This window comes from Tachypleus tridentatus, chromosome 12 (genome assembly GCF_004210375.1).
Source record: "Tachypleus tridentatus isolate NWPU-2018 chromosome 12, ASM421037v1, whole genome shotgun sequence".
NCBI classification, from domain to species: Eukaryota; Metazoa; Arthropoda; class Merostomata; order Xiphosura; family Limulidae; genus Tachypleus; species Tachypleus tridentatus.
The window spans coordinates 119,028,960-119,055,477 of NC_134836.1; the positions used below are offsets into that span (position 1 = coordinate 119,028,960).

The following is a 26,518-nucleotide window of genomic DNA, read 5'->3' on the forward strand; positions in this document are numbered from 1 at the left end:
TACCAACAAATAGTTTGACTGATGGTCACATATGACGCCTCCACGGCTGAAAGGGCGAGTATGTTTGGTATCTCGGGGATACGAACCCACGACCCTCAGATTGCAAGTCAAGCGCCCCCTAATTATCTGGTCATGCCATGCCTTTAACGATGTGTTACGTGTGATTTTTCTTTGAGTAACTATCGAAACCGGTTTCAGAGAGAGTAGCTCCCAAAAGGAGGGCGTTTCATAATCATTTAGCCCTTAGGGTTTCTGGGGACTAAAAATCGGGTTTTGAAGTCTGTAGTGGGCAGAGCACAGATAGTCCACTTTATAGTTGTGCACCTAGTAGCAGACGAGCAACCAAAGGTTTTGTCGATATTGTTTTGGTTGTGTTTCATCCATCTAAGTGTTACTTTGTTATACAGTCAGTAAATATATCACGTGCCATAACGTGCTACTTTGTGTTACAGTCAGTAAATATATCACGTGCCATGACGTGCTATATATCACGTGGGATAACGTGCTACTTTGTGTTATTAAATAAAGACTTTTTGTCTTTTAATGCCGAAAGGAGTAAAACTTGTATTTTCGCAGTAATAACCCCAACATAATTGTACTGACAGACATATAGTTGAGAAACGCATTTGTATAGAAAATGAATGTGAGTAATATAAAATGCGTTGTGGTCGTTCGAAACTGTGGTCACTGATTGCCATTTGCAAGGCCATGTATACTCCATGAATTTTAATAACATACACCAAGCTCCCAAAATATCAGTGGCAAAGATATAGACACTGAAAAGTGCAATATTTTGAACCAAAATACGCTCCAGCAACAGTTGTGTTCATAAATGACCTCTTCCATGCATTTAAAGCTGTGCCATAAGTTATTAAAATATGACAATAGAATGTATTAAAATGAACATCTCACGCATAAAGAACATTCTGCCCTGCTACATTATAAATTAAATAATTACACAATATTCGATTTAACATAGTTCTACAATGTAGACAGCATCATCAAAATCCACAGATTGTATGTTGAACAATTCCCAGAAGAACGTCATGTTTCACATCAAATTATAGAAAATATGTGTGAGCGGCTGCGTACTACAGACTCATTTACGCATAGACGTAGTGTGGACAGACCAATAACAGCCACCAGTATTGAAAACGAAGCCGCCAGTATGGTAATAAGCCATATTAGGCAGCACTATGACCACAGCTATTGATTGTTTGCCACCATGTCGTAATGTTGTTAGGATGTTTACCTGATTTATGCCTACAACTGCTTCGGTGGGCTCAGCAGGTGGCTGGATGTGACTTTGCTATAAGAAAACACATAACCACACACGCCTATAACTGCTATTGTTGTGGAGTGATTTTAGAAAACCTTTTGTTTAGAAAGTTGTATTTGTTATTTTCTACACCTTTTGTATTGACATGTTGGTATATAATGTATCCCAGTAAAAGTTTCAGAGGAAATGCCTTGTAGTTGAGCATGAATGACCACGGTTATATTTTCTCATAACTGCTCATGCGAGTTCTCTATACCACAAGTAACTATTATCTCTTATTTGTCTTTCAATAGACTTCTGAATCACCCATTTTACAGTCTGTCTGTCTGTTTGTTTAGAATTAAGCACAAAGCTACACAATGGGCTATCTGTGGTCTGCCCACCACGGGTATCGAAACCCGGTTTTTAGTATGTAAGTCTGCAGACATACCACTGTGCCACTGGGGGACAGTTTACAGTCTCTAGACAGACAAGTTTCTGACAGTTATTCGTGAAGCAATTTGTTACATACAAACTTATTAAGTTTTCACCTAAGATATTCGACTGTCTATCATTGTTACAATTAAATTTCCTCTAGTTTGAAAGTAAAAAACTTTTGACAAAAATTGAAATATAAAAATAACAAATATAGCAATCAGGTCAAATTTCACCCATGTCGAAATGGTGAATAGAATCGAGTGCTGAACTCTAGCTTTACGTGACCCAAGTGAATGGGAGTGACTACCCATTCCGCCAGTCAACCCCCAGATTACAGCTGGTACCCATAATATAGTCGGATAGACTGAAATAATAGGAGTATGTCCTCGAACTCGCCACTGTCCGATTACTCTGGCCATCAAATAGTTTAAATCCATTTGTAGAATACTCTGTATGGACTTCTTATTATGGACTTAAAATTCACACGGTCCTTCTCTAGATTTGTTACTGTCGTTTTAAAACACTTACCTTATTTTTATTAATAAAATTATGTTATGTGCCCTTTACTCCTATGAACCTTTATTTCTTGTGTTACGAAAATAATTCCGCTCAAAAATTGTTTATTAATTAATAATATTATTTAGTTTGGTGATATTTTAGCTGATGCATCATTCTAACATATATATTTGGTATTCAATTAATTACCTGTTTTTCATTTTATATACCTCCCCAGTAACTCCGAAGGCTTGAAACGCTAAAACCAGGTTTCTATACTCGTGATAGGCACAACTCGTGTCACAACAAATAAACACGAGTGTCACTGCTGAAAAGTTACTCTTGTCTGATTTGTTTTTTGAATTTTACGCAAAGCTACATGAGGGTCATCTGCGCAAGCTGTTCTTAATTTCTTAATTTAGTAGTGTAAGACTAGAGGGATAGTAGCTAGTCATCATCACCCACCACCAACTCTTGGGCTACTCTTTTAATAACGAATAGTGGGATTGACCGTAACTTTATAACGTCCCCACGACTAAAAGGGCAAGCATATTTGGTGCAACGAGGATTCGAACCCGCAATCTTCAGATTACGAGTCGAATACCTTAACCCACTTGGCCATGCCGGGCTTTCATGCAATGTAAGAAACCCCGTGGTTTGTTTTTTTGTTTTTTTAGATTTTGCACAAAGATACACGAGGGCTATTGACTGTAACATTATAACCTTCCCACAGCTGAAAGGGTGAGTATGTTTGGCCTGGGGGGCATTTGGGCCCGAGACCTTCAGATTACGAGTCGAGTGCCCTAACCATCTGGCCATGCTGATGGTAAAGAAAAATATGGAACAAACCATATGAAGTGTTTGTTTGTGTTCTTCAAGCTGGTGGTGGTGTTCGTTCAAGGCAATAATTCATTCCGCTTATATTCTCTAAAACTCATTCAAAGTACATGTCCAGCAACCTTATTAATCTCTCTTTACCACCATAGTCACCAGACTTCCATCGAATCAAGCAGCTTTGAGATTGTTGAAAACATTGCATTTGACACGTGGTTCTTTGACGCTGAAAACTTTAACCAATTCAAGGTTATCCTCCTAAAAAAAAACACCTATCGGCAAAATCATGAGTTATTGGTGCCTCCAAATTTCGTAATTATATCAAACAGGTTTGCGTTTTATATAATACTGATTAAAAAGACTGTAATTAGTCGTCGAATTAATCTAGTTAAAGAAAACATCTATATGACTCAACCTTAAACACGTTTCTTATAATTTGTTTGAGTAGATTGTATGTGTTCTGTTCACTGCGAAAAATCGAATCTCGAATTTTAGTGTTGTAAGTACATTAACTTAACCCTTACTCACCGGGCGCTCTTAAGTCGGTTTGGAATTAAGCACAAAGCTACACGAAGGGCCATGTATGCTCTGCCTACCACGGGTAACGAAACCCGGTTTCTAGCGGTGTAAATCCGCAGACATGTTGCTGTGAAACTGGCAGAGGGGGGACAAGTATCTTAAGAAAGATATCCCCTATACTAACATATATTAAGCAAACATAAAGCTGCTTTTGTTTGATTGTTAAGTAAATGTCTCATTTTACAGTATGTTTCAAGATAGGATCGGCACAATATATAGTTTAGACCCCACATATTATTTTATCAAGTTTAATATTACAGAGGGTCTAGTAAAACACATAAAACAATTTTGAATATGCGAGTCATATAACCATCACAGTCGATATAAAGCTTTAGTGGGACAGAATGTTGGGAATTTTCCTTGTATTTAAAAAACTATTGAAAAGCGAAATAATATGGATCAGCTTAGGGTTCCAGGACTATCTAAAAATGGATGACAAGTAAAGTATGGCGTATTGTAATAGATAAAAATCCGCGAACAGAGAGGTTACCAGCAAAACCGATCCACTGTTGTTCCTGGTGATAGTACACAATATAATGGGGAAAGATCTTTATTTGGAAAAGCGACGTAAATCACGTGCACGTAAGCTGCTTTTACAACATATCCAGGAAAGGAAAAGCGACCATAGAAGACCTTATGAACAGTACCTAGCTGTGGATATATAGAAATAAGTGGTGACACACAACGAAACGTAAGTGTGCATTAATTACTGTAATAAGTCTCGTGCCATTTAGTACTGTGGATTGAGTGTAAAAAATCTCCAAAAGGAATGTTGCAAAGTTTTTTCAAACAGATTCGTGATCATCGCCGGATACTCGCCTGAAGCAAGTTAAAGGTCATGAGAATGGATATAAAGGTCAAGGTGAGCTCTGCTTACTATCTTATCATGGTTCTGGATATTTTGTATCTCATAGAAATACCGGCCTATTATGGAAATGAGGTCAACAGGGTATTGGTTGACCAAGATAAGGTTTCTGTTCATAATTCGCATTCATCTATTGCATGCTTCAAGCAACTTGAGAATAAAATATGTCTTCATGCTATTCCACACGTATACATACAGGTCAAGTTGTTGGATGCAGCTTCTACGGATTTTTGTGCTATAGTATTGTTGAAACGGGTTTTGGGAAACTATCGTCCACGTACACTAAATGGATTATGGAAGGCATGAATGAGTGCTGTGCTTTGGACATGACATTATTACGACTGAACCTATTACAATAGAAACTACGTTACAGGGCTATTGCTACAACTCATAACTATTTTAATGTCTGGCCATTCAAAGCAAATAAGTAAGCCTATTTTAATTGCGTTTCCCTCATGTGATCACAGAATGTTGCTGGACTTTCTATTTATTTACATTTACAATGTAATGCTTACTGATCCTTTCAAAAAACCTTATGATACCTGACTCGGTAGCCGTTCTTTACAAGTGGATATATCTCAGTTCTTATAAATAGTAAAATAATGACTAAAAGTGAGGTGCAGGTCATTAGTTCGTGAATACTTCACAAGAATACTTGTAATGGCTTCTGATAGATCTTCACATTATTACCAATTTTATTGTTATGTAACGTCACGCATTTGGTTATTTACAATATCGTAAAATTGACCTGCAAATGCTTTAATATGGCACGTGTTTTACTCTCAAATAGTGTTAATGTAGTTATTTTTTCCTTTACAGGCTGCACTAACCATCTTTGGAGTAATTGGAGGTCCACTCCTGGGTCTCTTTAGTCTTGGAATGTTTTTCCCTTGTGCTAATAATTTGGTAAGTTTTGCGGACCTTTATCAACGAAAGACAGTTTTGAGGAGATAGCCAATGACGGAAACGTATTATGCTTATATGATTCGTCTTAAGAAAGACATGGTTTTTGAGTGATGTTAAATAACAATACATCATTGTTGTCTACTATATGGTACGGTTGACTGTTGAATGTTAATTAATACCAATACATCATTGTTGTCTACCATATGGTACAATTGACTCTTGGATGTTAATTAATACCAATACATCATTGTTGTTTACTATATGGTACGGTTGACTCTTGGATGTTAATTAATACCAATACATCATTGTTGTCTACCATATGGTACGGTTGACTCTTGGATGTAAATTAATACCAATACATCATTGTTGTCTACCATATGGTATGGTTGACTCTTGGATGTAAATTAATACCAATACATCATTGTTGTCTACCATATGGTACGGTTGACTCTTGGATATCAATTAATACCAATACATCATTGTTGTCTACTATATGGTACGGTTGACTCTTGGATGTTAATTAATACCAATACATCATTGTTGTCTACCATATGGTACGGTTGACTCTTGGATGTTAATTAATACCAATACAACATTGTTGTCTACTGTATGGAACGGTTGATTGTTGGCTGGTAAATACCAATACATCATTAATATTTACTACTTGTCACGGTTGAATGATGGGTCTTGATATTTGATCTTATTATATGTCCCTCAGTATCTAAGGATCTGCAACATGTTTGTATTATCAGTATTAAAAATGTTTCTTTAACTTTGTCTATAAAATATTTACTTCACAAGTTTTTGTATACTTGATAAATCAGTGTAATCTTTGTTATTCAACCTGGAGATAGATGCTTCCAACTATTTCTTTGATATTTAAAATTTACTCTTAATTGTTTGTAAATAATACAAAAAACACGAGTATTTTTGTTTTCTAAATATTTATTTAAAAGGAGTATTCTTGTTTTACTTTGTTAAAAGTATTTACCATAACACTTTATTGTTCTTGTTTTAAAAGTAGTTGCCATTGGTAACAAAGGTATCACGTTTTCAGTACAAAATATTGTAAAAGACAAAAAAATATTTAGAAGCTCTGAAGCCTAATAACAAACTTTCAAGTTTCATAATTTCCCGCTGATATTGAAACTTTGTCTTTCTTCTTTCAGCCATATTTAGATTCACTTATTTTAATATAAACATATTATTAGCACAAGTTAATCCATCAGTTTTAGAAGAAACACATTATTAGCACAGGATGATCCATCAGTTTTAAAATAAACACATTGTTAACATAAATTAGTCCATAACTTTTAATATAAACGTTATTAGCTCATGTTACACTATCGATTTAAAAAAGCACATTATTAACACATGTTAATCCACCAACTTTTTTTTTATGTAGGGTGCAATTTTTGGCCTACTATCTGGATTGGTGATGTCTCTATGGGTTGGATTTGGGAATTTTACCCATAAACCAAGTGCCCCCAAACCTCCGTTTTCCATATCAAGCTGTCACAACGGGACTGCCGTATTGGCCAGCACTGTGGCTCCAGCAATTAAGAAGTAAGTTGTTACTTTATGATGTATTGTATCAAGGTCGTAACCATGTCTGGAAGTGGGGTTTTATTAGTCAGAAGTAGAACTCTTCTCATTTGTAACTTTAATGAACGGGAACGAAAAAATAATTTCTGAAATGTGTAATGGTGTCTTTATTATCACTGCAAGTAATTGTTTTTTTCTTGTTTGAATTTCGCGCAAAACTACACGAGAGCTATCTGCACCAGCCCTCACTAATTTAGCAGTGTAAATCTAGAGGGAAGGCAGGTAGTCATTACCACTCACTGCCATCTCTTGGGCTCCTCTTTTACCAATGAATAGTGGGATTCACTGTAACAATATAACGCTCCCACAGGTGAAAGGACGTGTATGTTTCGTGTGACCATCGAAAATAAACATTTCTAGTAAATTTCCTCTGATAAGTGTGAAAATAGTATTTTCACATCTAAGCACAATTTTACAAAAGTAATTATATAATGAGAGACCATCGATGGAAAAAATAATGTTAATAGGCAAGTGGAAATCCAACGACAATGGGAGGTTCGTTTGTAACCCCCTTCCTTTTCCGTTTACGGGTTTCATTGCACAATTTGGGTTTCAACAGAGCGAGAAGGACTACAAATTGTTATTATGGAAAAATAAAATATTAATTACAGATGACGTTTCGTTAGTAAAGTTAGAGAAGAATCGAAAGGGGGTCTAAACATCATGAAAAATAACAATGCTTATGTTTTAATTCATCCATCTTCAAGAAAAACTTCTCTGAGCTTCGACAAAAATTGAATATATCGGATAATTTAACTATTAGGTTTTTCTGACAAAACAATGGAAATATCCTTTACACGTTATAAGATTGCCAAGTGGTTAAGGCGCTTGTCTCGAATTCTCGCCCCACCAAACATGCTCGCCCTTACAGCCGTAAGATCATTATAATAATATGAGCAATCCCACTATTAGTTCGTAGAAGAATAGCCCAACAGATGGTTGTGATGACTAGTTACCTTCCTTCTAGTCATTTGTTGTAAAATTACGGGTCGCGTAATTCTGGGTGAAATTCAAAACAAGGAAGTTTGTAGTTTTTTGCTTTCTTGTAACACATGTGTTTTTCAGTTGTGTGGTGTGTATTTATTGCTGATTATTTTGTCTCTGTCTCTGATGTCCTTATCAATGATAATTAAGATATTATACAGATGAAAACCCGAGAAATCTCAATAAATATTACGTACGACATTGTTTGAGGTTTTCCTCACGTACTTCCAATAATGTTGTTTTAATTTTTTATTTAGTAAAGAAATATTTCAATTTTATCGACTCTCGTACATGTGGTTCAGTCCTTTTGCATGTGTTGTGGTCGTCATCGTAGGTCTCTTAACCAGTTTTATTACCGGTAAGACCTTTCACTTAATCTTATTATTTTTGCCACCTGGTGTTGAAATTCTGCGTTATTAAAATAATAGTTTATTATATTACATGTGTTCACACATATTCTGATCGGCTAAAAGTAACAAATATTATTTCACTGTGTTATTAGAAAATGTTATACTAATTACATTTTAAGATATATTAAATAATATAATATTAGGAATATATTTTTATTTTTATTAGTTATTGATAAAGTAACAAGTCTGAAAATCATGACGTTAGGCTAAATTGATTGGAAACAAACCCTAAGTTATGATTTAGATAACAATTAAGTGTAGGGAGTTTTCCTGAATGAAAACAACGTTGGTGTCTCTCAGATGGTCTTAGTTCTACTATGTACTTTTAATTGTGCATAGGTTTATCAAATTCTGAAGACGTAGATCCGAAATTAATTATACCGCTGGTTGACAAACTGTTCTGTTATCTACCGCCAAGAGTAAAACGAAAACTGAGATTCCACGTTGGGCCTAGCGCAGTAAGTTACACTGTTAAGTAAAAATACTAACTACGGTAACGCATGTTTGAGAACTGAAGTATACTACGCTAAAGTAGTTGTAACTTGACAAGCAATTATACATAAGTTGATGTATCGCACACCTGAGGGAGAAAGACCAGGTTTCTGAAGATAAGTTTTGTATTTTCTCAAATTAAAATATTCTATTATATTTATAAATTGTTTTTTGTCAATTATAGTCTACCGCAAGTTAAGCCTAAAACAGTTTTTTTAGTATTTTGAAAAATGTCATGTTTACAATAGTTGAGAGCATGTAGGGTTATATATCTATTGTCTTGTAAATATAATTCACTGATCATTACACACTGCCCTTTTCTGAAACATTTGCTACAGTTTATACAAAACATATATTGATATTTGATAATCGTATATGTTTTAACCACTTTGTTATGGATAAATAACGCAGAAGAAAAGTTATCCAAGGTTATATGCACCACTTGAGTCAATTAAAATACATATTATAAAAATGTTTAAATAAACTTCCCATCTGCTGTTACGTTTGTTTGTGTGTTTTACTTATAGCAAAGCCATATCGGACTATCTGCTGAGTCGACCGAGAGGAATCGAACCCTTGATTTTAGGGTTGTAAATCCGTAGGCTTACTGCTGCACCAGCGGGGGACTGTTACGTTTATCAGGAACAAGCTGTCATGTTTTTTGTAAAATGTGTTTTATCATCAACAACAACAGGAACACTTCCTGTAGACTCAGAGGTTGGCAGCGCTTCTGCTTTGGATACCAGGTTCTTTTTGCATTACAGCTGTCAAAGATCATCCAGTAGGGAACTACAGGTGGTCTGTAACGACCTCTTCTCCTTATCTTTGGCCAGGAAATCTGTTGCAGCAGAGTACAGCCCCCAAACATTCTTTTCGCAGGGTCTTCTGTTTCTTGGCTACTAATGCTATTGTTCATTTGATGTATATACTTTGATAGATGGAATCTTTTGATACTTTCATGTTGCTATCGCTTTGAGATACTGTTGGAAGTTCATGTGTAAAGTTTCTGGTTCGTGGGTTCATTTATCTAAGCAGTGGCATGCAAAAAATGGTATAAATGTATCTCAGGACAGATGGCATGATGATGATCTCAGAAGGTCGAAATGTTGTTCTCTGCTTTATTAGTAAAAGTCTTAATACCCATACCAGCCGTCCTGAGATACATTTTTACTTCAAGTGGGTTTATCGTCATCACTAAATAATGATATATTTCTTCAAAAACCATAGGACTTCTTCCTCACAAATTTTGACAGTCTTCTTTGTGGCAGCAAAGACTATTGCTTGCTCTAAACTCTTTGTTACAATGTTACCAATCTTTTGATTCTTTAGTTTCTGGTTTGTTTGGGTTTGTTTTTTTTTTACCAATTCTTACAGCAATATCAACATTGATATGGTGATAAGCAAACGTCTTGTATTGATATTTCTCAGCTCTTGGCCTTCTTCTATGGTTAAGAGATCGTGGCCTGAGAAAGGTTTGAACTTGTTCATGTCTTTCAAAATCACGAATAGAAGATCCCTTGTGTGCTAACCACGTGCCAATGTAAGTATCAGTCATGGATCGTAATGCATTTACATACTGTGCTACAATATGTACAGTGAGGAAACCTTTTCTCGTACCAGTGTAAAATGAAGGACGTTGTGATTGCTGTGTGTCTTCTCAACCTCCATTAGATACTGTTCAATGGTCATAGACAGAGTTTAAATCCAGAATAGTTTACCACTCCTCTTAACAGTGAATAGTCCATTGTGTACTAGCTCCTTAGGACACGAGCATAGTTTTGAAAGGTGTGGATAGAAAGCAACAACATTTTATGATATCTTGTACCTTGTAGCTGTAAAGAATAACATCTGTTACGTAGCCTTCAGATAAAAATATCCAGTTGCCAGTCTTTTAGACTCCAATGAACAGTGTCACAAATGATGTATCACCCACAATTTTCCTGTTCTTTTTTTACTGTTTCAATTCAGACTTGTTTGTAAAGATTGTGTAAGTATCCTTTGGAAGCCACATCAAGTGAGATAGCTTGTATTAAAATATTTATATAAACAGACGTTGTAACTTTGACCACACATCAGTAATCATATATTCTTGGCTTGCATCCGTACCAGACAATGTCTTTTTTTTATGTGGCTGGTGGTTCTTTGTCATCTTCAACATTGTTTTCATCAACTCCACTTCGCACTTCTTGCAACTCAAATAGAAACTGAATGTCTACCGTTCCTCTGCCAATGCCATTTTAACCATCGAAATAAGCTCCATTTTCCTGTGGCTGTATTAACAGATGCAATGTAGCATCTGTTAAGATGCAAACCTTCAGTGTTTTTGTTTAAGCTTCTGTCATCTTTGGGATCTGTATTTCTTGCTTACAGAGTTGCCATTAGGTCTTCATGGGCACTTCCTTCCATGAATTTGTAGCTGGTACCAAGGAATAACATAAGCTGATAAAAGCCACCCAAATGCAGGTAGAATTTAAACTGAACGATTGTTCTGCTTTGTTTTCAGACACAATGGTTGAAGCAATACGTTTAACAGTAAAATTATTTTATCTCATACCTCAGTTTAGGTACAGCCGAATTTCTTCTTACTTTAGAATTTTCATACTTAAGAGCATGTACAAGGTTTCTAGACAAAGTGTACCTACTGTAGACGTTTCTCATTTATATGAGAAACCCACATCGATGTGGAGACATACTGGGATGGCGATTGTATTCATGACTTTTGGAAGCTAATCAGTAGAAAAAATTCTTTGCGACCTACTTTTCTACCACTACTAAAGACTACACAAATGTTTGTTTGTTTTTCTTGGAAGGACAGCCCTGATTTGTCAATGTCTAAATTGCAACAGATAAGAGAATACAGAATATACAAAACTAAGATACATCAGGCAGACTAGGAGGTTCAGAAAAATAAATAAGATAAAGTAACAGGAAGAAAAGAAACTAAGTGGACAGGTGATCTCGTAGACATATTGAGAAAAGAAACTAAGTGGACAGGTGATCTCGTAGACATATTCAGAAAAGAAAAGAAACTAAGTGGACAGGTGATCTCGTAGACATATTGAGAAAAGAAACTAAGTGGACAGGTGATCTCGTAGACATATTGAGAAAAGAAACCAAGTGGACAGGTGATCTCGTAGACATATTGAGAAAAGAAACTAAGTGGACAGGTGATCTCGTAGACATATTCAGAAAAGAAACCAAGTGGACAGGTGGTCTAGTAGACATATTCAGAAAAGAAACTAAGTGGACAGGTGATCTCGTAGACATATTGAAAAAAGAAACCAAGTGGACAGGTGATCTCGTAGACATATTCAGAAAAGAAACCAAGTGGACAGGTGATCTCGTAGACATATTCTTACAACCGTCTCAAAATTGAAAACTCACCAATAAAAATAATAGTTAAACAAATTTGGAAGAAATCGTGTTTGTTTTCGGGAGTCGAGTTTACTACATTATATGTTTTATTTAACCATTTTACAAATTAATATATACAAGTATTTATTTAATATTTTTATTTATTTATGAATTATTATCATCTCGCTTTTCTTAACTCATTCTTTAAATCGTGTTTGTTTTCGGGAGTCGAGTTTACTACATTATATGTTTTATTTAGCCATTTTACAAATTAATATATACAAGTATTTATTTAATATTTTTATTTATTTATGAATTATTACCATCTCGCTTTTCTTAACTCATTCTTTAAATCGTGTTTGTTTTCGGGAGTCGAGTTTACTACATTATATGTTTTATTTAGCCATTTTACAAATTAATATATACAAGTATTTATTTAATATTTTTATTTATTTATGAATTATTACCATCTCGCTTTTCTTAACTCATTCTTTAAATCGTGTTTGTTTTCGGGAGTCGAGTTTACTACATTATATGTTTTATTTAGCCATTTTACAAATTAATATATACAAGTATTTATTTAATATTTTTATTTATTTATGAATTATTATCATCTCGCTTTTCTTAACTCATTCTTTATACCGTGGTCGTAGATCATGTACTTAAATCTATTAAACTTGTGCGAATCTGGAAGAATTTTCTACAGATTGAAAAATCGAACAAAATGTTTAGTAGGAAAAAAAACTATTATGAAAAACGTCTGGGTTTCAGCCATTTTCTCGTAGATTTCTTTAGGACTAAAATGAACCCATTAGGCTTAACCCGGTCTGGTTGATTTTTCAAGTATTTCTTATTTTAGGTTACATCTTACTATTAGAGTGTCTTTTAACACGTAACTGGGTGCTAGCAACACCCAAACTGTTAGCAGATAAATTAATGTTTAAAAGGTATGGCTGCAATGTTTGTAAGGCGTATCACAAACCATTATAATTTGTATATTGGTTAAATATTTTCTGGTGTTACATCACCTACACATAGTACTATTTTGATTAAGTTTATGTACATTACAGCTTATAACATTTAAGCAAATTAATTTACTTTCTATGCAGCACATTTTAATAAATAACATCTATTTACCATTAATTTTCAAATGTTAATGAAGTTAATAATAATCAATTCCGAGTTATTAAGTATTTGTTATTCTTGTACCCATAGACCATTTATCCCAAAGATAAACCTACGTCATCACTGCCAACTGTAATGACAGTTGCTAGCGCCCATGACGACGTCAAACCGCCTTTCAACAAAGACAGAATTTCAAATCTCCACCACTGCTCCACTGCTCCTGCTCTCAGAGAAATGACACCAGAAAAGGACAAAGTGGACAGCGGTCAGCGTGAATCAAATGTAAAACTTTAACAAGTCTCAGAATAAACTGTGCTATAAATAATTCATTCACTTTTACGTCATTCGTCATTTTCACGGCCTGTTGTATTATAATCTCTGGTTCTTTACCTCATTTGCTTCTCGTAATCACAAAACTACTTTAGTATGCAGTTTTTATACACTAATTCTTCGATATTCTAGATTGTTATATAGACCTAGTAATTCTTTGTTTTAACACTGACTGTGTGGTTTTTCTCTAATTTATTCAAATATTACTTAACGTTCATTACTTTTTGTTTGGTGTAGTTGTTATATTTTACTAATATATACTTCATATGTTAAATTACAGACTCGAGTAACGACAGCCACGTTTAAAATGTCGAGTCTTTCCTACTTTAAAACTAAGTTTTCATTTCTTCCTCTCTCATTTTTTAACAGTCTTTCCTTATTAACTTTATTCTATAGGCACGTAAGTTACGTTAAAAGTTGGTGGGGAATCTACTGGAATAGAAACAGATGAATGTAACTAGGAGATTTGTGTTTTTCCTAGGAAGTCCTAGCGAAACTTGATTGTTATTATTATAATTGTAAAACCAGAACAGTGAACCAGTATTTTGCCATAACGTATAGAATATTTACTAACAACTCATATTGAATAAAAATACGAGAAGCAACAACTAGTAGAACTACTTGTAGTTGAATGTCTGCACAATGTTATACCAGTTGTTTCAATATACAACCTTTTAAAGGGAAGTGCTAAAAAAACCTTAGAACTACTAGCTTTGCTCGATATTATGTCACGTTATGTTTTGTAAAAAAGGAAAACAAAACCAAACGAATTTTTCAAATTACTTCAAATACCCTAAAATTTGGGTTTAAACACCGAAAGGAGATGAAACGCCCACAACCATAGGCCTAAAATTTATGATAAAGATTCTATCACAGACTTTTAAACTTACAAAATTCAAGTACCATTATTAGTTACGACCAATGCCTATAGAGTTAGAAAGAAAAAATGTTTTATGCAAAAGAATCTAATCACAATATACGAACTATGGTCACGAACGTCTAACCGATGTTTTAAACATTCAATCCCACTATTCGTAGGTAAAAAGAGTAGCCCAAGAGTTGGTTGTAGGTGGTGATGACTAGCTAGCTGCCTTCCCTCTAGTCTTACATTGCTAAATTAGTGACGGCTAGCTCAGATAGCTCTCGTGTAGTTTTACGCGAAATTCAAAAACAAACAAATAAACAAAAAAATTTATCTACGTCATACTTTTGTTTTTAAATCTTCCTTACAACATTAACCACGTGAAGTTATATTTTTATCTCTGGCGTATTTTATCCAAAACATATTTATTGGTAGTATTTAAATAATCGTGAAAATGGTTATTACAATTTATTAAAATTATTAATTGTTTATTTTTTTATATTCCAATAGAAAGACCGTCCCCTAAAGAATCCTGCGTCATCAATGCCATCTATGGCGTCGAGAGCTAGTACTCCTGACTTCAACATACCGGCCTCACAGCAAGTCGGAATTTCAAATATTAACTATTGCTGGAGTTCTTCTGACCTCAGAGAACTAACAACAGAAAAGGGCAGTTTGGACAACAGTCACCCTATATCAAATGTAACACTTTTATACGTTTTAAAATAATATCGTTCAGAGTTGTTTTCGACTTCATTCTTTTTTGTGGTCATCTCACCTTCTTTGACAGCCTGTTGTTGTATTATAATCTCTGGTTCTTTACCTCATATTAATGGACCCATTGCTTTTTGACCTGTTTCCTTCACATAATCACAAAACCTACCTTAGTATGCAGTTTGTTTGTTTTTTACAATAATTCCTCGATATTCTCAATTGTTTTGTAGGCCTAGTAATTCTTTCTTTGCTTTACACTTAGGGTAAGATCTTTCTGTAATTCATCCAAATCTTACTCAAAGTTTGGTATTACAACTGTATTTTACTTTTACTTACTTTATAGGTTAAATTCTAAACTCATTTCTTTTTTTACGAGGGTCGCGGGTTCGATTGCCCTTCGCACCAAACATGCTCGTCCTTTCAGCCGTGGGGAGTTATAATGTGATAGTCAATCCCAATATTCGTTGGTAAAAAAGTAGCCCAAGAGTTGGCGGTGGGTGGTGATGATTAGCTGTCTTCCCTCTAGTCTCACACTGCTCAATTAGGTACGGCTAACGCAGATAGCCCTCGTGTACTTTTGCGCGTGGCCCGGCATGGCCAAGCGTGTTAAGGCGTGCGACTCGTAATCTGCGGGTCGCGACTTCGCATCCCCGTCGCGCCAAACATTCTCGCCCTTTCAGCCGTGGGTGCGTTATAATGTGACGGTCAATCCCACTATTCGTTGGTAAAAGAGTAGTAGTCCAAGAGTTGGCGGTGGGTGGTGATGACTAGCTGCCTTCCCTCTAGTCTTACACTGCTAAATTAGAGACGGCTAGCCCAGATAGCCCTCGAGTAGCTTTGTGCGAAATTCAAAAACAAACAAACAAACAAAGCTTTGCGCGAAATTCAAAAAAATCAAACGAGAGCAACTTTTTGTTCATTTAACTTAAAAACAAATTTTTCATTTCTCCTCTTGTGACAATCTTTCCATATTAACTTAATCCCACATAAACGTAATTCAGATCTGGGAAGTGCTAAAGGTGTGTTTTTTTCTTAAATATCTCAAAGAAACCTAATTTTTACTTCTCAGTCGTAAGTTATTATTGCAATTGTTGACGCGAAATAATGAAGTAGTTTTATATTATAATGTCCAGAATATTCATTAACAAGTCGTCTTAAATACAAATACAAGTAGTAACAGTTAGTAGCACCACTTGTTATTGAATATCAAATACAAATACAAGTAGTAACAGTTAGTAGCACCACTTGTTATTGAATATCAAATACAAATACAAGTAGTAACAGTTAGTAGCACCATTGTTATTGAATATCAAATACAAATACAAGTAGTAACAGTTAGTAGCACCACTTGTTATTGAATATCAAATACAAATACAAGTAGTAACAGTTAGTAGCACCACTTGTTATTGAATATCAAATACAAATACGAGGAGTAACAGTTAGTAGCATCATTGTTATTGAATATCAAATACAAATACAAGTAGTAACAGTTAGTAGCACCACTTGTTATTGAATATCAAATACAAATACAAGTAGTAACAGTTAGTAGCACCACTTGTTATTGAATATCAAATACAAATACAAGTAGTAACAGTTAGTAGCACCACTTGTTATTGAATATCAAATACAAGTACAAATAGTAACAGTTAGTAGCACCACTTGTTATTGAATATCAAATACAAATACAAGTAGTAACAGTTAGTAGCACCATTGTTATTGAATATCAAATACAAATACAAGTAGTAACAGTTAGTAGCACCACTTGTTATTGAATATCAAATACAAATAGAAGTAGTAACAGTTAGTAGCACCATTGTTATTGAATATCAAATACAAATACAAGTAGTAACAGTTAGTAGCACCATTGTTATTGAATATCCAATACAAATACAAGTAGTAACAGTTAGTAGCACCACTTGTTATTGAATATCAAATACAAATACGAGGAGTAACAGTTAGTAGCATCATTGTTATTGAATATCAAATACAAATACAAGTAGTAACAGTTAGTAGCACCACTTGTTATTGAATATCAAATGCAAATACAAGTAGTAACAGTTAGTAGCACCACTTGTTATTGAATATCAAATACAAATACAAGTAGTAACAGTTAGTAGCACCATTGTTATTGAATATCCAATACAAATACAAGTAGCAACAGTTAGTAGCACCACTTGTTATTGAATATCAAATACAAATACAAGTAGTAACAGTTAGTAGCACCACTTGTTATTGAATATCAAATACAAGTACAAGTAGTAACAGTTAGTAGCACCACTTGTTATTGAATATCAAATACAAATACAAGTAGTAACAGTTAGTAGCACCACTTGTTATTGAATATCAAATACAAATACAAGTAGTAACAGTTAGTAGCACCACTTGTTATTGAATATCAAATACAAATACAAGTAGTAACAGTTAGTAGCACCACTTGTTATTGAATATCAAATACAAATACAAGTAGTAACAGTTAGTAGCACCACTTGTTATTGAATATCAAATACAAATACAAGTAGTAACAGTTAGTAGCACCACTTGTTATTGAATATCAAATACAAATACAAGTAGTAACAGTTAGTAGCACCATTGTTATTTAATATCAAATACAAATACAAGTAGTAACAGTTAGTAGCACCACTTGTTATTGAATATCAAATACAAGTACAAGTAGTAACAGTTAGTAGCACCACTTGTTATTGAATATCAAATACAAATACAAGTAGTAACAGTTAGTAGCACCACTTGTTATTGAATATCAAATACAAGTACAAGTAGTAACAGTTAGTAGCACCACTTGTTATTGAATATCAAATACAAATACGAGGAGTAACAGTTAGTAGCATCATTGTTATTGAATATCAAATACAAATACAAGTAGTAACAGTTAGTAGCACCACTTGTTATTGAATATCAAATGCAAATACAAGTAGTAACAGTTAGTAGCACCACTTGTTATTGAATATCAAATACAAATACAAGTAGTAACAGTTAGTAGCACCACTTGTTATTGAATATCAAATACAAGTACAAATAGTAACAGTTAGTAGCACCACTTGTTATTGAATATCAAATACAAATACAAGTAGTAACAGTTAGTAGCACCATTGTTATTGAATATCCAATACAAATACAAGTAGTAACAGTTAGTAGCACCACTTGTTATTGAATATCAAATACAAGTACAAGTAGTAACAGTTAGTAGCACCACTTGTTATTGAATATCAAATACAAATACAAGTAGTAACAGTTAGTAGCACCATTGTTATTGAATATCCAATACAAATACAAGTAGTAACAGTTAGTAGCACCACTTGTTATTGAATATGAAATACAAATAGAAGTAGTAACAGTTAGTAGCACCATTGTTATTGAATATCAAATACAAATACAAGTAGTAACAGTTAGTAGCACCATTGTTATTGAATATCAAATACAAATACAAGTAGTAACAGTTAGTAGCACCACTTGTTATTGAATATCAAATACAAATACGAGGAGTAACAGTTAGTAGCATCATTGTTATTGAATATCAAATACAAATACAAGTAGTAACAGTTAGTAGCACCACTTGTTATTGAATATCAAATACAAATACAAGTAGTAACAGTTAGTAGCACCACTTGTTATTGAATATCAAATACAAATACAAGTAGTAACAGTTAGTAGCACCATTGTTATTGAATATCCAATACAAATACAAGTAGTAACAGTTAGTAGCACCACTTGTTATTGAATATCAAATACAAATACAAGTAGTAACAGTTAGTAGCACCATTGTTATTGAATATCAAATACAAATACAAGTAGTAACAGTTAGTAGCACCACTTGTTATTGAATATCAAATACAAGTACAAGTAGTAACAGTTAGTAGCACCACTTGTTATTGAATATCAAATACAAATACAAGTAGTAACAGTTAGTAGCACCACTTGTTATTGAATATCAAATACAAATACAAGTAGTAACAGTTAGTAGCACCACTTGTTATTGAATATCAAATACAAGTACAAGTAGTAACAGTTAGTAGCACCACTTGTTATTGAATATCAAATACAAATACAAGTAGTAACAGTTAGTAGCACCACTTGTTATTGAATATCAAATACAAATAGAAGTAGTAACAGTTAGTAGCACCATTGTTATTGAATATCAAATACAAATACAAGTAGTAACAGTTAGTAGCACCACTTGTTATTGAATATCAAATACAAATACAAGTAGTAACAGTTAGTAGCACCACTTGTTATTGAATATCAAATACAAATACAAGTAGTAACAGTTAGTAGCACCATTGTTATTGAATATCAAATACAAATACAAGTAGTAACAGTTAGTAGCACCACTTGTTATTGAATATCAAATACAAATACAAGTAGTAACAGTTAGTAGCACCACTTGTTATTGAATATCAAATACAAATACAAGTAGTAACAGTTAGTAGCACCACTTGTTATTGAATATCAAATACAAATACAAGTAGTAACAGTTAGTAGCACCACTTGTTATTGAATATCAAATACAAATACAAGTAGTAACAGTTAGTAGCACCACTTGTTATTGAATATCAAATACAAATACAAGTAGTAACAGTTAGTAGCACCATTGTTATTGAATATCAAATACAAATACAAGTAGTAACAGTTAGTAGCACCACTTGTTATTGAATATCAAATACAAATACAAGTAGTAACAGTTAGTAGCACCACTTGTTATTGAATATCAAATACAAATACAAGTAGTAACAGTTAGTAGCACCACTTGTTATTGAATATCAAATACAAATACAAGTAGTAACAGTTAGTAGCACCACTTGTTATTGAATATCAAATACAAATAGAAGTAGTAACAGTTAGTAGCACCATTGTTATTGAATATCAAATACAAATACAAGTAGTAACAGTTAGTAGCACCATTGTTATTGAATATCAAATACAAATACAAGTAGTAACAGTTAGTAGCACCACTTGTTATTGAATATCAAATACAAATACAAGTAGTAACAGTTAGTAGCACCATTGTTATTGAATATCCAATACAAATACAAGTAGTAACAGTTAGTAGCACCACTTGTTATTGAATATCAAATACAAATACAAGTAGTAACAGTTAGTAGCACCACTTGTTATTGAATATCAAATACAAGTACAAGTAGTAACAGTTAGTAGCACCACTTGTTATTGAATATCAAATACAAGTACAAGTAGTAACAGTTAGTAGCACCACTTGTTATTGAATATCAAATACAAGTACAAGTAGTAACAGTTAGTAGAACCACTTGTTATTGAATATCAAATACAAATACAAGTAGTAACAGTTAGTAGCACCACTTGTTATTGAATATCAAATACAAATACAAGTAGTAACAGTTAGTAGCACCACTTGTTATTGAATATCAAATACAAATATAAGTAGTAACAGTTAGTAGCACCATTGTTATTGAATATCAAATACAAATACAAGTAGTAACAGTTAGTAGCACCACTTGTTATTGAATATCAAATACAAATACAAGTAGTAACAGTTAGTAGCACCACTTGTTATTGAATATCAAATACAAATACAAGTAGTAACAGTTAGTAGAACCATTGTTATTGAATATCCAATACAAATACAAGTAGTAACAGTTAGTAGCACCACTTGTTATTGAATATCAAATACAAATACAAGTAGTAACAGTTAGTAGCACCACTTGTTATTGAATATCAAATACAAATACAAGTAGTAACAGTTAGTAGCACCACTTGTTATTGAATATCAAATACAAGTACAAGTAGTAACAGTTAGTAGCACCACTTGTTATTGAATATCAAATACAAGTACAAGTAGTAACAGTTAGTAGCACCACTTGTTATTGAATATCAAATACAAATACAAGTAGTAACAGTTAGTAGCACCATTGTTATTGAATATCAAATACAAATACAAGTAGTAACAGTTAGTAGCACCACTTGTTATTGAATATCAAATACAAATACAAGTAGTAACGGTTAGTAGCACCACTTGTTATTGAATATCAAATACAAATACAAGTAGTAACAGTTAGTAGCACCACTTGTTATTGAATATCAATACAAATACAAGTAGTAACAGTTAGTAGCACCACTTGTTATTGAATATCAAATACAAATAGAAGTAGTAACAGTTAGTAGCACCATTGTTATTGAATATCAAATACAAATACAAGTAGTAACAGTTAGTAGCACCATTGTTATTGAATATCCAATACAAATACAAGTAGTAACAGTTAGTAGCACCACTTGTTATTGAATATCAAATACAAATACAAGTAGTAACAGTTAGTAGCACCATTGTTATTGAATATCAAATACAAATACAAGTAGTAACAGTTAGTAGCACCACTTGTTATTGAATATCAAATGCAAATACAAGTAGTAACAGTTAGTAGCACCACTTGTTATTGAATATCAAATACAAATACGAGGAGTAACAGTTAGTAGCATCATTGTTATTGAATATCAAATACAAATACAAGTAGTAACAGTTAGTAGCACCACTTGTTATTGAATATCAAATGCAAATACAAGTAGTAACAGTTAGTAGCACCACTTGTTATTGAATATCAAATGCAAATACAAGTAGTAACAGTTAGTAGCACCACTTGTTATTGAATATCAAATGCAAATACAAGTAGTAACAGTTAGTAGCACCACTTGTTATTGAATATCAAATACAAATACAAGTAGTAACAGTTAGTAGAACCATTGTTATTGAATATCCAATACAAATACAAGTAGTAACAGTTAGTAGCACCACTTGTTATTGAATATCAAATACAAATACAAGTAGTAACAGTTAGTAGCACCACTTGTTATTGAATATCAAATACAAATACAAGTAGTAACAGTTAGAAGCACCACTTGTTATTGAATATCAAATACAAGTACAAGTAGTAACAGTTAGTAGCACCACTTGTTATTGAATATCAAATACAAGTACAAGTAGTAACAGTTAGTAGCACCACTTGTTATTGAATATCAAATACAAATACAAGTAGTAACAGTTAGTAGCACCATTGTTATTGAATATCAAATACAAGTACAAGTAGTAACAGTTAGTAGCACCACTTGTTATTGAATATCAAATACAAATACGAGTAGTAACGGTTAGTAGCACCACTTGTTATTGAATATCAAATACAAGTACAAGTAGTAACAGTTAGTAGCACCACTTGTTATTGAATATCCAATACAAATACAAGTAGTAACAGTTAGTAGCACCACTTGTTATTGAATATCAAATACAAATAGAAGTAGTAACAGTTAGTAGCACCATTGTTATTGAATATCAAATACAAATACAAGTAGTAACAGTTAGTAGCACCATTGTTATTGAATATCCAATACAAATACAAGTAGTAACAGTTAGTAGCACCACTTGTTATTGAATATCAAATACAAATACAAGTAGTAACAGTTAGTAGCACCATTGTTATTGAATATCAAATACAAATACAAGTAGTAACAGTTAGTAGCACCACTTGTTATTGAATATCAAATACAAATACAAGTAGTAACAGTTAGTAGCACCACTTGTTATTGAATATCAAATACAAGTACAAGTAGTAACAGTTAGTAGCACCACTTGTTATTGAATATCAAATACAAGTACAAGTAGTAACAGTTAGTAGCACCACTTGTTATTGAATATCAAATACAAATACAAGTAGTAACAGTTAGTAGCACCACTTGTTATTGAATATCAAATGCAAATACAAGTAGTAACAGTTAGTAGCACCACTTGTTATTGAATATCAAATACAAGTACAAGTAGTAACAGTTAGTAGCACCACTTGTTATTGAATATCAAATACAAATACAAGTAGTAACAGTTAGTAGCACCACTTGTTATTGAATATCAAATACAAATACAAGTAGTAACAGTTAGTAGCACCACTTGTTATTGAATATCAAATACAAGTACAAGTAGTAACAGTTAGTAGCACCACTTGTTATTGAATATCAAATACAAATACAAGTAGTAACAGTTAGTAGCACCACTTGTTATTGAATATCAAATACAAGTACAAGTAGTAACAGTTAGTAGCACCACTTGTTATTGAATATCCAATACAAATACAAGTAGTAACAGTTAGTAGCACCACTTGTTATTGAATATCAAATACAAATAGAAGTAGTAACAGTTAGTAGCACCATTGTTATTGAATATCAAATACAAATACAAGTAGTAACAGTTAGTAGCACCACTTGTTATTGAATATCAAATGCAAATACAAGTAGTAACAGTTAGTAGCACCACTTGTTATTGAATATCAAATACAAATACAAGTAGTAACAGTTAGTAGAACCATTGTTATTGAATATCCAATACAAATACAAGTAGTAACAGTTAGTAGCACCATTGTTATTGAATATCAAATACAAGTACAAGTAGTAACAGTTAGTAGCACCACTTGTTATTGAATATCAAATACAAATACGAGTAGTAACGGTTAGTAGCACCACTTGTTATTGAATATCAAATACAAGTACAAGTAGTAACAGTTAGTAGCACCACTTGTTATTGAATATCCAATACAAATACAAGTAGTAACAGTTAGTAGCACCACTTGTTATTGAATATCAAATACAAATAGAAGTAGTAACAGTTAGTAGCACCATTGTTATTGAATATCAAATACAAATACAAGTAGTAACAGTTAGTAGCACCATTGTTATTGAATATCAAATACAAATACGAGGAGTAACAGTTAGTAGCATCATTGTTATTGAATATCAAATACAAATACAAGTAGTAACAGTTAGTAGCACCACTTGTTATTGAATATCAAATGCAAATACAAGTAGTAACAGTTAGTAGCACCACTTGTTATTGAATATCAAATACAAATACGAGGAGTAACAGTTAGTAGCATCATTGTTATTGAATATCAAATACAAATACAAGTAGTAACAGTTAGTAGCACCACTTGTTATTGAATATCAAATGCAAATACAAGTAGTAACAGTTAGTAGCACCACTTGTTATTGAATATCAAATGCAAATACAAGTAGTAACAGTTAGTAGCACCACTTGTTATTGAATATCCAATACAAATACAAGTAGTAACAGTTAGTAGCACCACTTTGTATTGAATATCAAATACAAATAGAAGTAGTAACAGTTAGTAGCACCATTGTTATTGAATATCAAATACAAATACAAGTAGTAACTGTTAGTAGCACCACTTGTTATTGAATATCAAATACAAATACAAGTAGTAACAGTTAGTAGCACCACTTGTTATTGAATATCAAATACAAGTACAAGTAGTAACAGTTAGTAGCACCACTTGTTATTGAATATCAAATACAAATACAAGTAGTAACAGTTAGTAGCACCATTGTTATTGAATATCCAATACAAATACAAGTAGTAACAGTTAGTAGCACCACTTGTTATTGAATATCAAATACAAATAGAAGTAGTAACAGTTAGTAGCACCATTGTTATTGAATATCAAATACAAATACAAGTAGTAACAGTTAGTAGCACCATTGTTATTGAATATCAAATACAAGTACAAGTAGTAACAGTTAGTAGCACCACTTGTTATTGAATATCCAATACAAATACAAGTAGTAACAGTTAGTAGCACCACTTGTTATTGAATATCAAATACAAATAGAAGTAGTAACAGTTAGTAGCACCATTGTTATTGAATATCAAATACAAATACAAGTAGTAACAGTTAGTAGCACCATTGTTATTGAATATCAAATGCAAATACAAGTAGTAACAGTTAGTAGCACCATTGTTATTGAATATCAAATACAAATACAAGTAGTAACAGTTAGTAGCACCATTGTTATTGAATATCAAATACAAATACAAGTAGTAACAGTTAGTAGCACCACTTGCTATTGAATATCAAATACAAATACAAGTAGTAACAGTTAGTAGCACCATTGTTATTGAATATCAAATACAAATACAAGTAGTAACAGTTAGTAGCACCATTGTTATTGAATATCAAATACAAATACAAGTAGTAACAGTTAGTAGCACCATTGTTATTGAATATCAAATACAAATACAAGTAGTAACAGTTAGTAGCACCACTTGTTATTGAATATCAAATACAAATACGAGTAGTAACAGTTAGTAGCACCATTTGTTATTGAATATCAAATACAAATACAAGTAGTAACAGTTAGTAGAACCATTGTTATTGAATATCCAATACAAATACAAGTAGTAACAGTTAGTAGCACCACTTGTTATTGAATATCCAATACAAATACGAGGAGTAACGGTTAGTAGCACCACTTGTTATTGAATATCAAATACAAGTACAAGTAGTAACAGTTAGTAGCACCACTTGTTATTGAATATCCAATACAAATACAAGTAGTAACAGTTAGTAGCACCACTTGTTATTGAATATCAAATACAAATACAAGTAGTAACAGTTAGTAGCACCACTTGTTATTGAATATCCAATACAAATACAAGTAGTAACAGTTAGTAGCACCACTTGTTATTGAATATCTACAAACTGTGTTCTCATTATTCTACCAGCTATTATCTTGAAAACATCACTATCGCTGGTAAGTTTGATGTGCAGGCTGGAAAACTAACCTTGTTAGTTAGAATTTTAATTGTGTCCTCCACTACATTTAGACAGCCTTTCGGCAAAGTCTTTTTTCGCTGTTTTAAAGATAGCCGCTACTGGTACTCTCCCAATAAGGTAAACCTTCGATCTATTCGACTTACCAAAGTTTCAGTTAACAAAACACAATGTCAAACTTTAAACATTTCTTTTCCATTTCCAGAAATGGCGAATTACTTGTTTGTTTTGATTTTCGCGCAAAGCTACTCAAGGGCTATCTGCGCTAGCCGTCCCTAAGACTAGAAGGAGGCGAACCCATTATCTAACTTCTTAGGTTTTAACCTTTTCCGGTGCATCCCAGACATCTCTCAGTTCGAGGTCCCCACTGTTCCTGTCTGTTTTGTTCCACAGAATGATTTTTCTTCCTCTAGCTTGCCCTTGTTTTTGTTAAGCAGCCAGTCACCACTTTAGGTTCACACACAAACCACGGGTTGTGGTGTTCATCGCTTCTTAACATTGCCTTTGTGATTTTTTAAAATACTTTAACAGACTTATTTATTCACAGAAATAAGTAGCATTTCATTTCAATATTTTCTGTTGGGAATTTAAAAATACGAAATACTTGTTTTTTTATCACTTAAAATTACATATAATTATGTATCTTTTTTTAATGCACACTAGATGGATTATGCA

At 33.0% G+C, this 26,518-nt stretch overlaps 1 protein-coding gene across 3 annotated transcripts in view; it reads left to right on the top strand.

Annotated features, from left to right (window-relative positions):
- LOC143234496 (sodium-coupled monocarboxylate transporter 1-like) overlaps window positions 1-26,518 on the top strand; it is a 67,464-nt gene that overhangs the window by 29,946 nt on the left and 11,000 nt on the right. For all 3 annotated transcript variants that reach the window (XM_076471895.1, XM_076471894.1, XM_076471896.1), the window contains 6 exons: window positions 5,289-5,375; window positions 6,781-6,941; window positions 8,222-8,322; window positions 8,714-8,832; window positions 13,436-13,627; window positions 15,048-15,239. In XM_076471895.1, coding sequence (XP_076328010.1) covers window positions 5,289-5,375; window positions 6,781-6,941; window positions 8,222-8,322; window positions 8,714-8,832; window positions 13,436-13,627; window positions 15,048-15,239 — 852 coding nt within the window. The remainder of the gene's footprint in view (window positions 1-5,288; window positions 5,376-6,780; window positions 6,942-8,221; window positions 8,323-8,713; window positions 8,833-13,435; window positions 13,628-15,047; window positions 15,240-26,518) is intronic.